A 15,947-nucleotide genomic window follows, 5' to 3' on the forward strand; every position below is an offset into this window, starting at 1 on the left:
GTGTCAATCGAGCCGGGGCGTTGGGATAGCTGCATCGATAGGCGAGCCATGTGGCGTTTGAACCCCTCTCTGCCTTGGAAGAAGCAGGTGCTCAATCTGTAACCAGGGACGAAGCAATCGACGGTCGGCTCCGGGTTGCAGAGGCAGGCTTCTGGGGCGGGGACCCACGTCGATCAAGAAAGAAAACATGGGCAGCAAGCAGCCAATCTTGTCAGAAAAAGGCGGTCGGCATGGTGGTAGTAGTGTCTTGGCCTGTTGAGGGATAAAAAGAAGAACGAGTGGCTGGTGACTAAGACGCTCCAGAAACAAGCCCGGGGACGACCAGGTTGGCGGTATCCTCGGGGGGTCTGCTGTTCGTGGCGTTGGGGTGGGGTCAGATCGGAAATCTGGAGAGCATCCCCCGTGGTGTTGCGTTCACTGCATACGGCGCACGCATGAAGAGCAACAAGCCAAGAGAGAGGTGAGGGTTTCGAACGACTAGGAGAGGTTGAGTCCGCCAGGAGGATGAGGCACTGAGGACGGCAGTCTAAGAGCAGCACACTATAGGATCAGGGGTAGGCATATGTCGTGCGATTTACCATGCTATTGTACTGCTGTGCCACCGACCTCATGCGAAGGAAGACATATGCAGACTTCTGTGGTGATGATGATGTGATGGGATTGGACTGTCGGGCTCTTGACTTCAGAAGTCCTGCGCATGCATCAGGCAAGGAAGAGGTGGGAAGGGGGTTGCGGAGGGATTGGGAGGTGTGGAAGGTTGGGACGTGGAAGGGGCTCTGGAAGTTGCGGAAAGCCGGTGTCAGAAGTTGAAAAAAGAAACGAAAAGTGCCCCGCCAGGGATATTGACAGTGACATGTCAAATGCTGTGCTGCGACGTTGGGATGGAAGGTTCCGTACGTAGTAATAGATGAGCGTCTGCGGATACGCAGTACATACGATGGATGATGCAGTGGGTTGCCTACCCTAGGTACTGCATAGTTATTGTCTTGAGGGTTCCATTGTCTTTTTTCTGCTGCTTCTGTGGAAAGCCGCATGCGGTAGCTATTGCAGAGGAGACCAGGAACAAACATCCGAGCTTGTTGATGAGCGTGCGGCATCGGGGGTTTCCACGTTTCCAACCTCTCCGTCTTCGCCGGACCTAGCCCCGGGGGGGGATAGGAAGAGTGGATGGCTAAGGGTATGATGGAACATGACGGGGTCAGACAGGACAAGGTAGGTATAGTGTGTACTAAGGAAAGGTGGGATAGGGCGGCCGTTTGAGGGTTTTGCAGTCTGTCAGATGCCGTGATGGTGTTGGCAATATGCAGCAAGGTCGCATGGCATGTTTGTCGTTCGTGTGAGCTGCTCGAGCTAACATCTGAGAAAGGAAAGGAAGGGAACGAAAGGATCCATTCTGATCCATTGTGGTGCTTCTTCCCCCTCTCACTGAAGGAACCTAATCGCAGCCCACTTAGCTTGGAAGCTGCACAGGACGTCTCGCGAGATACACTTGCAGGGTGTTGTTGACGTTGGAGTTGTAACTCAGTACTTGTAAGTCTTGTAAAGAAATCAAAAGAATTGGACCGGGGCGTCAAGAGGGCAAAATGGTAACAAGAAGCATCCAATTAAGGCCGGGTGTTGTTCAAAAACGAGGCTAAAAGTGGCCTCATCAACGGTGCGGCCTTCCACCCCGCCGTGTACGTACCTTGATTCCATGCTTCTAACTGGTAGACAGGTACCTAGGTAGGTAAGAGGCTAAGGTAGGTGCAGACCTCAGACCTCAGACCTCAGACCTCGCAGCGGGCAAGCATCAAGTCGAACGCACCTGCCACGTTCTGGAGCACTCCCAAACAGGATTAGCGGCTTGTCGGCTGGACCCTGGCGTCCGCTCGGAGGGGCTCGTCCAATGGGAAGGCGTTCATACTGGGGACAAGCATGCCTGCCACACTTAGATAATCCGCGAAATCAGCCCATTCTCACTCCATCCGCAGCGCTCCAAAGCTCATGTCATGCCATTTTCCAAAATCGTTTGAAGCATCCGCGAAGCAATCTCCAATTCTGTCGAACCACTTACCTCCGCCAGCTACTGCCCAGCTATCAACACTCACCCTCGCCGTCGCAAGCTTGTCCGGTTCCTGGCGCGCCCCTCCCCTCTTTTTTTTTTTTCCTCCCCCGAGCAATCGCCCTCATTATTTTTTTTTTCTTTTCCTCTTCTCTCACTGACACCCTTCACACCGTCTGTCCCGTGTCTCGTCTGGTCTGCAAGCCCTGGTCAGGTCTAAGGTCTTGTTTCTGGTCTGCTCGCTCGTGGTTTGCTGCTGCTTCTGCTGCACCCACTGTTCTGGTCCTGGTTTCTGATCTGCCCTGGTCTGGCTGCATACCCAGCGACCCTACCCAGTACTATTATATCTCGAATACCACCTCCGGACCCAACATTTTTCCTGTCGCACACACACACATCCTCGGACGAGAACACCACTGCACCGCTCAACGGCTGGAGCCGTACCTCTGTTTCCGCCCTCGCCTCGAGCTCGAGCTCCACGCCCGCTTTAGTGTGTGCCGTGTGTGCGTGTGTGTGCGCCAGTGTGGTGTATCCTACTTCAACTGCGCATAGCACACGAGAACCCCACGTTTACGTCCACCTCCACGTCCAACAACAAGCCAACTTCTGCCGTGCGAGCGCGGCTTTGTCTAGACAACCCGACTACTACGAAGCCTCATTGCATTGCCTTGACCTTGCATAGTTAGCCCTCCAATTACCTCGGGCCCTCCACACAACTACCTGCCTGCTGTCCCCGAAAGGCCAACCCCGCCTGTCTAAGAGACTGTGATATCACTGTACGAACTATGGCACCCGGTATACTCAATTCCGACGGTTCAATGGACGACCAGCACGCCGGCACCGCCGCCGGGCGTCTTAACGCTCTGGACGCCACCGTAGATACCCTCACTCTCCTTCGAAGCTTGCCTGAGCCTCCTATAGAGTCCCAGGTATGCGTTGTCGGCGCTGGACCTGCCGGTCTCATGCTGGCGGCCAACCTAGGCCGTATGGGTATCAAGGTTGAGGTCATTGACGACAGAGCCGATCAGACGCCTGTTGGAAGGTAGAGCGCACATCAACCACATCCGACTGTGTCGGTTCGCTAACACCCACGTAGAGCAGATGGACTCCAGCCCAAGACCATCGAGACCTTCCGCCAGATGCGCCTGGCCGATCCTTTGTTGCAACGAGGCGTCCGAGTTTACGACATTTCCTTCTGGCGAAGCACGGCCGATGAGCCTCTCCACAGACTGGGCCGCGAGATTCACTACCCTCCCATAATTGACGTGCTGGACCCCTACATTCTTTTGGTCCACCAGGGCATGGTTGAGGGCATCTTCATAGATGACCTGAAGAAGCGCGGAGTTGAGGTACGGAGGAACACGGCGTTCGAGTCCTACAGCGTACCGGAAAACAAGGCCGGGCCCCTCCAGGTCAATTGTCGCACGAACGTCACCCAAGACAGGCGGACCATTTTGACGCAGTACCTAATCGGATGTACGTCTGGCAGAGTACTCTGTTCTTCCGATGCAAGCAGCTAACGAAATCCAGGTGACGGTGCCCACTCAAAGGTTCGTAAGAGCATCCCGGATGCGCGGGCCATTGGTTTGTCGCAGCCCGCCATCTGGGGTGTTCTTGACGGCGAGCTGATTACCGACTTTCCTGATATCTGGTCCAAGACATTAGTCTACTCCCAGGAGTACGGCTCGATTCTGATTATTCCTAGAGAGAGGAACATGACCCGCTTCTACATTGAGCTCAAGGCGAACCCCAAGGCCGACAAGCGAGAGCTTGGTCAGGAGTTCGTCATGGCTCGCGCAAAGAAGATTATGGCTCCGTTCGAGGTTGACTGGAAGTACATTGAGTGGTTTGGTCGCTACCAGATTGGTCAGAGAGTGGCCAGCCGGTTCTGCGACTCCCACCTGAGGGCCTTCCTTGCCGGCGATGCCAGTCACACGCACTCCCCGAAGTCTGCTCAGGGCATGAACACCTCGATGCACGACTCCTGGAACTTGGCATGGAAGCTTAACCTGTCCATTCGCGGACTTGCGAAGCAAGCTCTTCTCGAGAGTTACGAGGAGGAGCGAAGAAAGATCGCTGTGGACCTCGTCAACTTCGACTACGAGCATGCCAACCAGATTGCCGGCGGTGACGCTGTTGCACTGGCGGAGAACTTCAAGACGAACGTCCGTTTCATCTCTGGTATCGGTGCCGAGTATGCGGAGAGTCTTCTGAACAGATCGGATCCACAGGGCCTCGTTATGGGAGACGCCAGACCCGGTTGCTTGCTCCCTCCCGCCAAGGTCACCCGCTACATCGACTCCAACCCCGTTGATATCCAGCTCGACATTCCAATGCTCGGCCAGTTCCGCATCTATCTCTTGATGTGGGATATTCAGGCTTCCAGCCCTTTCCTCGAGACATTCTGCCAGTCAATCGCCTCTGCCAACTCCTTCATCAGCAAGCTCTCTGCGTCTGCGAGTGCGTCATATGCCGCGCAGCCCAGGCTGCCATCTCCCGAGGATATTTACTATCGACCCGAGCGATACACAGCCGTTAGCCATCTCTTCACATTTGCACTGCTTAGTAAGTTGAATTGCACGTGGATCCATTCGTTGTACCTGCGCTGACAAACCCCCAGCCACCATGCCGAAGGCCGATGTGGAGATCTCAGACCTGCCAGCCCTGCTGCAGGACAGCCGCTGGACGTTCTACCTGGACGACATCCCAGAACAGGACACGCGCGGCCAGCTCTGCACCAACAAGTGGCTCGGCAGCCTCGGCCCTGGCGAGGTTGCCATCGTCAACGTACGACCCGACGGCTATGTTGGATCCGTCGGCAGGTGGGACTCGAGCATGGATGACGCCGGCGAGGAGGCTGCCCGCTGGCTTGATACTTACTACGACGGCTTCCTTCAGCTGCCCAGCGGCGGCGCCTCCCCCACCCCGACAGCAACCCCCATGGCAGTCTAGACATGTCCAATCATTAATATCTAGTCTGTTCTCAGGGGCGACTATTTTGAAGCGTTTCTGTATCATACTACACATCTCACATCACGACACATAATCAAGGTGCTTGGAAACAGGGCATCACGCATTATCAAGAAAAAAGCAACGCAGGCATGAACTCATCACACTTTCTCTCTCCTTCCAACTTGTCCAGCAGGTGTTGGGGAGTGCGGCGGCGGTGCGATTGTTATCTCGGCATTTTCAGGAGCTAAGGGGGTAGAGATGGAACAGTAAGCAACTTTGCTGCAAAGCGTGCTTGGTTTCTCTTGGTATCTCTTTACGGCATTCTGGGTTTATTTTTGTGGCAGCCGATTCTCTTTTTTTTTTCTTCTTTTTTCTGGGATGGACCACCATAGCCAGGCAGAGAGACACATGTCAATAGACGGAATCTTCATTGCAGATCACACATCCTTTCAGCTCCACGATGCCACGCGCAGACTGGGGCCATCATCGTGAGAACATGGCACCATGGCTTGGGATCCCTGGTGAGCTGTCATCTCCCTTTTCCCCATAAACCCACAGTAACAGCTCCCGATCCGTCCAGCAGTATGCCGAGGGAACTCCTCTGGCCTTGCCCGAAGAAGCCGGTGCCGCTCGCTGCCTGCCGCAAGCTCATGGCAAGGCAATGTCCCTGCACGGCGAAGCAACGGCTAGCTTTGAGGCCAGCTCCCTTGCATCAGACGACCTTCCACCCCAGCCCTATCAGAATCGTACCACGCTCACGTCCCCCGCACCGTCCTCGCCGACAACCCACCTCTCATCGCCCGCCAGCGCCGCCCCCGACATGACGGCCCTCCACATGTCATCCGGGAACTGCACCTCTGCCCGGCCTGCGTCTCCACCGTCCTCCTCTGCCTCGGCCGTCGTGGTCCCACCATCACCACCAGCAGAGAAGGACCCATCCACACTCGCGCTGACCGTCTCCATTGCGAAGCACCGCCTGCCGCAGACCCGCACCCCCGCCGCCTCGTCGACGACCTCGGCAACCGTGAGGTATGGGAACTCCTCGTGGCGCCAGCAGGGGGCGGCGGTGGCTCGTCCAGGGCTGCTGCTGGAGGAGGAGGAGGCGGGGCAGAAGGACCTTTCCGCGTCGCCCTCGGCGCCGCACTCGTCGACCCACGCCGGGCCAAGAGCCGTGAGCGGGACGCCCGTGCTCCGGAGAAAGTGGCGCGCCGGCGGGGTCTCGGAGGACTGCGGCCCCGCGGCCCACTGGTGGTCCTCCTCCTGCAGCACGACGTTGCCGCCGCGGGCTTCGTGGGTCGTGTCGAGGACGAGGCGCATCAGGCGCGGGGTGTCGCGTTGCCGGATGCCCCAGCGGTCCAGGTCGCCGTTCGTCAGGCGCAGGACGATTTCCGGGCCGGCGTCGGTGGTGGGTTTGTGTGTCGAGGACGGGTCGAGGGAGGGTCTGTACGCTGAGGGGGCGTTGAGAGACCACACGACGAGGCGCTCGAGGGGGGTGTCTTCGCCCCAGGGGGAGCGGGTTGGCTGGTGGGCGTAGAGGGCGTAGTGTGTTGCGTTGTGCGTCGAGAAGAGGCGTTCGGAGGGGGAGAGGGGGAGGCCGAGGTAGTGGATCTTCCACTCCGAGCGGAACTCGACGATGGGTGGGGACGACGCCGAGGGGTGGAGGGGCGAGGAGGTGGTGGTCACGGTGAAGGCGGACGCGAAGTGGCGATGGGCTGTTTCTGAGTCGTTCAAGGGGTGGGAGCCGTCCTCTTCTGCCCACTCTATGACCAAGATGTGATGCGAGAGTCGGACGCGACGGACGATTTTGGAGGACCAGTCAAAGGGGATGGTGGTCTCGCTGTTTGATGAGAGATCTAGGGCTTCGAAGACGGGCGGAGAAGAGGGGGCGGGGTAGATGATGATGCCATCGGAGCATGTCCACCTCCGGTCTGGGAGCTGGAGGGGAAATGTCATTTCATCGCGGCGGAGGGTGCGATTCCAGGGGTTGAAGGGGTAAAAGCATTTCGCATCCTTGAGAACCGGGATCGTGGTGAGAGTGTGGTACGTGCCGGATGTGAGGCTGTAGTAGCGGCGGGCCACGGAGGCAAAGATGGACGGCCAGTCTGAATCTGGTTCTGTTGCCAGCTCCGCATTTGGCACCAAGGCTGGTTGGCTTTCGTTTGCTGACGAGATTTGGCATCTCAGAGTGCGGCATTCTAAGGATCTGGGGAAGAAGACGTGGAGGAGCGCCTGGGACAGGTCTGGTCTTGTGAGAGCCGCGTGGGACGCACGGGAGACGCGGCGGTGGACGACTATCTCGCGAGGCTTCAGGTGGGTGATTATGTCGAGGAAGAGGGTATCGGGAAGATCTGTCAATTGAAACATCGTGGCCTGCTCCCACAGCTCCTCCTCCTTTCTTCAATTGGGCCGTAGACGAGCGACCATTGGTGGGTCTTGAACGAAGACAGTCTGAAGCTTGAATGGACACTACAAAGCTATGAAATGAAATTACAGCCCATTCGATGCAGGTGATGGTCAATATGACATTGAAATTGTCAATTTGGTGACTAGTAGAGGTCAAGATACGTTGTCGCAGCAGGTGCTCTGGAAGCTTGCATGAAGTTGAGATGCACGTATGAGACGACCAAAAATATGGATCCATATTACTAAGGCGCCGCAGGCCAACTAGACTGGCTGTTGGACGATCCTCGCAACCGACCAAGCTCTCATCAATAGTTCAAATTATTACAACCCTCACAAGTAAGAACAAGAGATATTCATGTCGAAATGCTTCATTTTGGCAACTATGAAAATACAATAACTCTCAACCTCATTTATCATGCGTGAACTGCTTTAAATGCCTCATTCTTTTGATCAACCTGACATTCCTTTTTCAGTCCAGCCGGTTACTTATCAAAACCCTTGAGATAAGTTTCATTAGCCCGTGTAATTCGAAACCAAAAACACCGTTATCGCTCCATTGACGGCTCGACACCCGGCTGCGGATAGCATCCCGCAAAAAGCGGGACCGGCCCCGCCGACCGGGAAGTTATCGGAACCGGACCGGGCATCGGATACCCCTCCAAAACATGATTACGATTGGGTGGGCATGGAGACGTCGGCCTTCTGCGACACAGCGTCGGCGCTGGACCACAGAGCGGTGACGGTCTTCTGCTGAGTGTAGAAGTTGATGCCGGGCTTTCCGTAGAAGGTGTTGGCACCGCCGCCGGCGATAGACTTCTTGTTACCGGTGAAAGAGAACATGGGCAGAGGGACGGGGATAGGCACGTTGATACCAATCTGGCCAGCCTCGATGTTGCGGCGGAAGGTCTCGCCAGTAGCACCGGAGCGGGTGAAGATGGCGGTGCCGTTGCCGTACTCGTTCTTGTTGATCAGAGCAATGGCATCGTCGAGGGTCTCGACGTTGAGGCAGACCAAGACGGGTCCGAAGATCTCCTCGGTGTAGCACTTCATGTTAGGAGTGACGTTGGAGATAATAGTAGGAGCAACCCAGTTGCCGTTGGGGTACTTTGCGGGCTTGAAGCCACGGCCGTCAAGCAGGATAGTGGCACCCTCATCCTCGGCGCTCTGGATCAGGCCCTCAATGCGCTGCTTGCTCTGGGGGGAGATGACAGGGCCGAGATCGGCACCCTCCTCGAAGCCACCGTTGACGCTGAGCTTCTTGGCCATCTCGGCCAGCTCGGGAAGCCACTCCTTGGTCTCGCCAACCATAACGAGGGTGCTGAGGGCCATGCAGCGTTGGCCGGCGGCACCAAAGGCAGCGCCGACGACGGCGTTGAGGAACTGGTTCTTGTTGCAGTCGGGGAGGACGGCGGCGTGGTTCTTGGCACCCAGGTTGGCCTGGACACGCTTGCCATGGGCGGAACCCTTGTTGAAGATGTACTCGCCGGCCTTGTTACCACCGACGAAGCTGACAGCCTTAATAGTGGGGTCCTCGAGGATGAAGTCCACCGTCTTGTGGGCACCGTGGACGACGTTGACAACGCCCTCGGGGAAACCTGCCTTCTGGCAAAGCTCGGCGAGGATCATGGCCGCACCGGGGTCGCGCTCGGAAGGCTTGAGGATCAGGGTGTTGCCGGTAACGGTGGCGATGGGGATGCACCAAAGCGGAATCATGGCGGGGAAGTCTGGACAGTTAGCTTCACTTTCACTCATCACTTACACAAGAGGCAACTCACTAAAGGGGCAAATGGCAGCCACGACACCCAATGGCTCGCGGTAGCTTCTCGTCTCCATGTCCTTGGCAACCTCCAAGACCTCACCCTTGAGGAGCTCCGGGGCACCGCAGGCAGCCTCGGCGACCTGCAGGCCACGAAGAACGTCACCCCTGGCGTCGGCAAAGGTCTTGCCCTGCTCGAGGGTGATGCTCGCCGCGAGACGGTCCCAGTTCTCACGGATGAGCGCAACAAACTTGAACATGATCTGCTGGCGGGCGAGAACGCTCATGGCGCGCCACTTGGGAAACGCCGCCTCGGCAGACGCAACGGCGCCCTGGAGCTCCTCGGTGGTCATCTGCGGGACGCGGGTGACGAGGTTGTTGGTAGCGGGGTCATGCAGGTCGATGAAGTCGGTGGCCTTGGACGTCACAAACTGGTTGTCAATGAAGTAGGGGGTATCTTCGGGCTTCGCGATCTTCTCGTGGGTGTTGGGGTACGACTCGGCTGTCGAGGCGAGGGCAGCGTTGAGGTGCTGCGCCGTGGCGTGTATCCTCCTCGCCGCAACGGCGGGAACAGACTTGGAAGCCATTGCTGGTGAGGAGAGAATGGAAGAGCGGGCGAGAGAGAGTCCAGAGGAACGGCGGGCACTGGTAGTGATGCCTCGAGAAATGGCTCGACGCATTGTGAAGAGAAGAAGGCGGGGGAGGGGAAAGGGAGAGAGAGGTTAAGAAGGGGGAGCTCTGCTTGAGGACACAACTGGCAGACTAGAAACAGATGGTGCAACAATTGTCGGTCAGTTCGTCCCTACTGCAATGCGCACTAGACAGAACCAATTATCAGCCACGTCGACGGAGGCCGGAGTCGAGCGACATCGTAGTCCCTTATAAAGTCCAAGGGAACGCGGCGAGCTCCAAGAGTGTGGGGAAAGGTTGGGGTGGGGTAATGATAACGCTGCTTCGGATCCCTGCCCAGTTCCCCAAGCTCCCACGGTTGCCCTTCCCTCCTTTTCCTGCCGAAGCCGGCCTAAATGCCGCCATAAACCGAGTGGCCGAGCGTCAGGTGCACGCAAGCCAGCGGCGGGGAAAATCATAGGCGTAGCGTATCCAGCGTAAACGGCGCGATGGGATTCAACTGTCCCGTTCTTAAGCGGAGAACAGGCGGGTGGGCCTCTACCTTGATACAGACCCGACACAACTCGACAGATCCCGGCTGCCACCATCTCCCCGCGGGATTCAGATTACCTTATCCGTATCACTCGCGGACACATTCCAGATTCAACTGCACTCCTTTCTCTCCCACGCGCATGACATCCAAAAGCATTGGTCAATCCTTTTTTGGTTTGCTAAGGTTGCTATAATACACCTACGCCATGCTTCTCTGCCTGTCCCTCTCATGACCAAAACAGACATATAGTGAGAGAGGTTAACTGAAAAAAAGCAGCATCCGTATACCTCTTCGTTCCTGATAGTAGGACCCTGTTGCTCTGCTTCAGACAAATGCCACGGCCCATTTTTTTCACCGAGAGTATGAAAGAGAAAGCGAGCTAATTCACATTTCCACCTTCAGCCACGTTCATTTACGAGGAGCTTCTGGTGTTGCGCTTGGTGGCCTCCTTGGCGGTGTCGGCGCCAGAAGCGACGGCCTTGGTGGCTTTGTCCTTGACCTCCTTCGCCTTGTCCTTGGCGTCGGCGGCGGCCTTCTTAGCGGCAGGGGGAGCGCCACCAGAGCTGGCAAGACCGACAATGATGGCAATGAGGGTAACGAGAAGGGCACCGATGCCACCGGCAACCTCAGGAACGAACTTGATGGCCTGGATGGGATCCTTCTGGGCGATGGTGATGAAGAGGTCAAGCTTCTCCTTGATGAAGTGGACGGGGTCGTCGAGGAACTTCAGGTCGTTGGGGGACTTGGGCTTCTCGGCCTCCTTGGGCTTGTCAGAAAGCTCAGCGAGCTGCTCAATGGGGTGCTTCTCCTTGAAGGACTCCTCGGCAAGCTTGGCGGCATCCTCGACGGAGTGACCAATGTAGATGTTGTCGAAGAGGATGTCGCTCTGCATGGTCCAGATCTCGAAGCCAATCTGTTCAGCAAGTGTTAGCAGGTGATGGTCATTTCAAAACCAGCAGATTGAGATGAAACTTACAGCTCCCATGGGCTCGAAGTTGGCAGGGGTCTTGTCCTCGTAGTAGTCGGGGTTCTTGATCTTGCGGGGAGCCCAGACGCCCTTGTAGGCAGGGTTGTCGATGTAGGGGGCAGTCCACTTGCCCTTGTAGTCGGGGTTCTTCTTCATGGGCTTCTTCCAGGGACCGCAGCCAGAGGCCTCGGAGCACTTGGGGTTGGGGACAGTAGGGGCGATCCAGTCACCGTCCTCCTCGTCATCCCAGTCCTCGGGCTTCTGGGCCTCAGGGTCGGGAATGGTGAGAGGCTCCTCCTCGAGCCAGTCCTCGGGCTTGGTGGCCTCCTCGTCGACAATCTCGTAGGGGGCATCCTCATCCCAGTCCTCGGGCTTCTTGGCCTCGGGGTCAGCGATGCGGGCCTCGTCAACCCAGTCCTCAGGCTTGGTGTCCTTGGCGTCGTCAATCTCCTTGGGAGGGTTGACAGCGGGGGTGAAGTCCTCGAGAAGGGAGCCAGTCTTGACCTGGTCGCCGTTCTGCTGGATGATGTAGGTGTTATTGGGGTGAACAATAAGGGTGTAGAGCTCGGTGGTCTTGACAATGCGAGCGGTGGGGGGAGAGTTGAGGTGCTTCTCCTCGTACTCGCCAGTCTTGGGGTTCTTGTGGTTGAAGATGAAGTGGACCTTGTTAGTGTGGCCGCACTTATCAGGACCAAACATGATCACATAGGGAGTGGCGTTGGAGAACTCCTCGGAGTGAAGAGCCTTGTTCTCGCGGAGGAGCTTGAGGTAAGCACCACCGCACTCGAGGCCATCTGGAGGAGGAATTCGGTCAGCACCGCGCAAAATTGAGCTGTCGAGTGTTGGGGCATGAATGAGACTTACTCTGAAGCTTGACCTCGTACTGGACAACGAGAGTCTTGCCCTTGTTGTCAATCTTCTTGGGGAACTTGGCGGAGATGGCGTGGTGAGCAGCGGGGTTCTTGACAACAAGACCCTTGTCGCCCTCCATGCCCTTGTAGACCTTGGGCTCCTCAACAGCCCACTCGCCAACGTAGGCCCATTCCTCCTCGTCCTTGCTGTCCTTCTTGGCGTGGGAAGGAGACCATCTCTGCTCCCAGTCGTCGGTGAACTGCTCAAGGAAGGGGGCCTTGAGGGTGGTAGGCTGCAGAAAACCAATTGTCAGCAGTTTGCTACTTGCGAGGTTGGAAAGCATGAAGAGTCAGGTGCGGAGAAGCTTCCCCAGGCATCCGGACCGCTGCCACGTGCATTGAGCTCGTGCCTTCAGGCCAGATGCTGGCACACGGCGGCGGTGAGGGGCGATCGCAACAAAGGTGCTGTTCTGGAGAGTGTGAGAGGGATGGAGAGGAGCAGCTTACGGTGAAGGTAGGGATCTGAGGAGTGACCGAGGTAGCGGACTCAGAGGCAGTAGAGGCCTTGTCGTCGCTCAGAACCTTCTGGGCATCATCGGCGTAGGCACTGCCAGCCAGTAGAGCCGCGGCCGCGACAGCTGTAATCTTCATGATGGAAGAGACCGTTGGACCAGGTGGAAGAAGGTATGGGAAAGATGAGAGACCTCAAGCTTGGTAGCTTAGGCAGGCACGGGTAGGAAGAACTGTCAATTGAATGACAAAGTCGGTTGCTCCCAGCGCGCAGGTGTACGGAGGAGAATTGATCTGGTGAGGAATTTCCCAAGGAGAGGAAAATAAGTTTCGGAAGAAGGAATGGGGCGAGCGAAGGGAGACGGATTTATTATCTGTCTGTGAGGCAGGAGCCAGCAGAGGCAGGTGCAGGTGCAGGCGGGTGGTGCAGGCGTGGACGGGTTGTGCTCAACGTGTCCTTTTTTTTGGGTAAGGTGTCGGCAAGCAGCTGCACCCAGAAAAGGCCAGCTGGAGAGAGCTATCACCTCTCGGGGTAAAGCATCGCACTGCTCTGCACCGGGGAACACCTCACACAAAGAAATAAAATTGGGGAACCTACCCTGCTGGGCCTGGAGGGTGCTAGGGGACCAGCACTTGCCGTGCAGCGCCTCACCTTACAACTCCAGGGGTCGTCGGGGTAGCCCTTCAGTGTTCACCTGCAATCCAGGCTGCTCACCGCACCAGCACACCAATACAATGCCTTGCAGAGTGCTCTGGTACCTTTTACAGTGGGCTCTGGCCTGTGGCTGACTGGCTGGGCAAAGTGCGGGGACACGGTCCAGAGGCCCAGGGGTGGGATCCACACCTGCTAGCAGTGAATGGAAGGAGGGGAGATTCAAGGTGCTTCGATGAGCTTCCAAACCACCACTGCTCATAGCCTCATCCCGGTCTGCTCTGGAACTGAAGACCGAGCTTTGGATGCTCCTTCGCTAGCTGGCAACATGGAGTATGGTCCTAATTTCTCATGTTCTATTTGAGCAGTTCGCATGTCACTTGGCCAGAGTCGTTGGTCTGCTCTACTCGAACAGCCTGCCATGCCCGCCTGGTTTGAGATGGTGCGCCTTACCAGCCACCAGCATTGCGGGTGGTCCCGAGCTGTCTGGGCCCAATGGACGCATGAAGTTGATGTCTAACTGGAGGAACTCTGAATTACGCCAGCATAAGGGACGGGGGCTCAGATATGCCTCGGCCCACGCCTGACACCAGCCCGCAATGCGATATCTCGGGAAAGTTTGAGCGTCCCAACGGCTGGGCAGGGCATGATGCTGTTTTGGGTAGGTAGGCGGGCTGCGGAAATGGGCGATTTAATATCACCCAGAGTCATTCCTTCAATCGCAATTATTACCGTCAATCTCACCTCACGATGGGGCACCCGGTATGTACCCACCCGTAAATAGCAGCACTGACATGGCGCATCTCACATATCCGTAGCTCTGTCGCCCGTAGTCGGAAAGTGGTTAGGTGTCCTTTCGCATCGACTGCCCTGCGCCAATTCAGCCTCATCTGACGGGGCTAGCCGCCGATTCTTCACCGGTCTGTCACATTAGCCTTTAGTGCGGTCGACTGTCTATCCGCATATCCGCCAACCCGAATCTCTATCTTGATCCAATCGAGTGTCTTAGTAAGCCGCCGTCGTCCAGTGCGTCCAGTGGAGAGAGGCGAGCACAGAGACCCCGTTCGATACCTAAACCAACGCAGCCAGCCAATCGATAGCCGCGGACTCGTTCTCGCATCCCACCCTGCCAGCGAAGGGACCTCGCCGCAGTGTGTGTTCTGTGCCTTGCGTGCTATGCCATGTGGGGAAGAAGGAAGTTGTCACTGGCCAATTGAGCCTCATCGAGCGAGTGTGTGGCTGGTAGAAAATTTCCGTGATCTGAGCGACTTACAATACCTGATTGTGACGAATTTCTTCAATCTACCTTTTGGACAACAAGAATCTTTTGAAAAAGGAGGCATACGACTACTACACTTTGAGTGCATCGCCTCAAAATTTCTGAAAATCATCGCGCTCGTGGCCGAAGAGTCTGTCCCTGCGCCTTTACCCCGCGACTCATTATCACCCAACCATCCCTCATCTCATCTCACTCCACAGCCCATCATGGCTTCCGCCGGTGAGATCGAAAACCCCGACCAGCTTGTTACCTCCGAAAACCCGGAGCACCCTGCCAACCTCATCCCTTCTCTCTGCGCAAAATTCTGGCATCTCGGCTGGGTGACGGGCACTGGTGGTGGTGCCTCTATTCGTGATGGGTAAAGAATCTCCCCCCAAATTGTCCCCCTTCCCCCTCGTGAATACAACAAACCGCTCATACAGAGCCATTGTGCTGCTAGTGTTCATGTATGAATCTGTTTGTCGTATTGTTTCCCTTCAAAGAACCATACTACACACTCTATACAAACACCGCCCACAAACATGATCGCACACTTACACCCTCCAGCGACCTCGTCTACATCGCCCCCTCGGGCGTCCAGAAGGAACTCATGAAGGCCCAGGACATCTACGTCCTCTCCCTCGCGGCCCAGGAAGCCTCGCTCAAGAACCGTGTCTACCTCCGCTCCCCGCCCTCCTACAAGCCCTCGCAGTGCACCCCGCTCTTCCTCGCCGCCTTCACCCGCCGCGGCGCCGGCTGCTGCATCCACACCCACTCCCACTGGGCCGTCCTCGTCACGCTCATCCTCGAGGGCCGCGGCCCGGGCAACGACAAGCTCTTCGAGATCAACAACATTGAGCAGATCAAGGGCTTCGGCAAGGGCTTCCAGAAGCAGGGCAACCTCGGCTACCACGACACGCTCCGCATCCCCGTCATCGAGAACACGGCCCACGAGGAGGACCTGACCGAGTTCCTCGAGGAGGCCATGGACAAGTACCCCGACACCTACGCCGTGCTCGTCCGCAGGCATGGCGTCTACGTCTGGGGCGACAACGTCCACAAGGCCAAGACCCAGTGCGAGAGGTGAGTCAAATCAGTTGCCTGATGATGTTGACGCGCAGCGTTTTCCCCCATCTTGCCTCTTCCCGTGTCTCAATGGATCGTCATATGGCTAACACAGCCTGATTTAGCTTGGATTATCTGTTCCAGTTGGCCGTTGAGATGAAACAGCTCGGCGTCCCCTGGCTCAGCGACATTCCAGTCACAGTACCTACTAGGAAATAGACGTAGCATGATATCAATAAACCAAAAGAATTCGAGTTTCCACTTTACCTATGCCCATGCCACAAGGACCCTTCTCGGTATCGATTGCGGGGTATTGCAGGGTCGACAGCT

At 56.8% G+C, this 15,947-nt stretch overlaps 5 protein-coding genes across 5 annotated transcripts; 2 read left to right on the forward strand and 3 right to left on the reverse strand.

Moving 5' to 3' along the window:
- Positions 1 to 2,859: 2,859 nt before the first annotated feature.
- COL26b_001008 (uncharacterized protein) lies at positions 2,860 to 4,993 on the forward strand (the record flags this gene model as incomplete). The annotated part of the gene is made up of 4 exons (XM_053173968.1): positions 2,860 to 3,083; positions 3,138 to 3,517; positions 3,572 to 4,606; positions 4,662 to 4,993. The coding sequence occupies 4 exons, from the start codon at positions 2,860 to 2,862 to the stop codon at positions 4,991 to 4,993; spliced, it is 1,971 nt and encodes a 656-aa protein (XP_053042085.1).
- Positions 4,994 to 5,731: 738 nt separating this feature from the next.
- Positions 5,732 to 7,357, reverse strand: COL26b_001009 (uncharacterized protein; the record flags this gene model as incomplete). The annotated part of the gene is made up of 1 exon (XM_053173969.1): positions 5,732 to 7,357. The coding sequence occupies one exon, from the start codon at positions 7,355 to 7,357 to the stop codon at positions 5,732 to 5,734; it is 1,626 nt and encodes a 541-aa protein (XP_053042086.1).
- Positions 7,358 to 8,065: 708 nt separating this feature from the next.
- Positions 8,066 to 9,739, reverse strand: COL26b_001010 (uncharacterized protein; the record flags this gene model as incomplete). The annotated part of the gene is made up of 2 exons (XM_053173970.1): positions 8,066 to 9,120; positions 9,172 to 9,739. The coding sequence occupies 2 exons, from the start codon at positions 9,737 to 9,739 to the stop codon at positions 8,066 to 8,068; spliced, it is 1,623 nt and encodes a 540-aa protein (XP_053042087.1).
- Positions 9,740 to 10,726: 987 nt separating this feature from the next.
- On the reverse strand, positions 10,727 to 12,783 carry COL26b_001011 (uncharacterized protein; the record flags this gene model as incomplete). The annotated part of the gene is made up of 4 exons (XM_053173971.1): positions 10,727 to 11,227; positions 11,291 to 12,075; positions 12,146 to 12,425; positions 12,640 to 12,783. The coding sequence occupies 4 exons, from the start codon at positions 12,781 to 12,783 to the stop codon at positions 10,727 to 10,729; spliced, it is 1,710 nt and encodes a 569-aa protein (XP_053042088.1).
- Positions 12,784 to 14,779: 1,996 nt separating this feature from the next.
- MDE1 (Methylthioribulose-1-phosphate dehydratase) lies at positions 14,780 to 15,836 on the forward strand (the record flags this gene model as incomplete). Its single annotated transcript, XM_053173972.1, has 3 exons — positions 14,780 to 14,931; positions 15,120 to 15,635; positions 15,743 to 15,836. The coding sequence occupies 3 exons, from the start codon at positions 14,780 to 14,782 to the stop codon at positions 15,834 to 15,836; spliced, it is 762 nt and encodes a 253-aa protein (XP_053042089.1).
- Positions 15,837 to 15,947: the final 111 nt, after the last annotated feature.

The sequence above is a fragment of the Colletotrichum chrysophilum genome, assembly GCF_026319265.1.
Source record: "Colletotrichum chrysophilum strain AFK26 chromosome Unknown scaffold_4, whole genome shotgun sequence".
Lineage (NCBI taxonomy): Eukaryota > Fungi > Ascomycota > Sordariomycetes > Glomerellales > Glomerellaceae > Colletotrichum > Colletotrichum chrysophilum.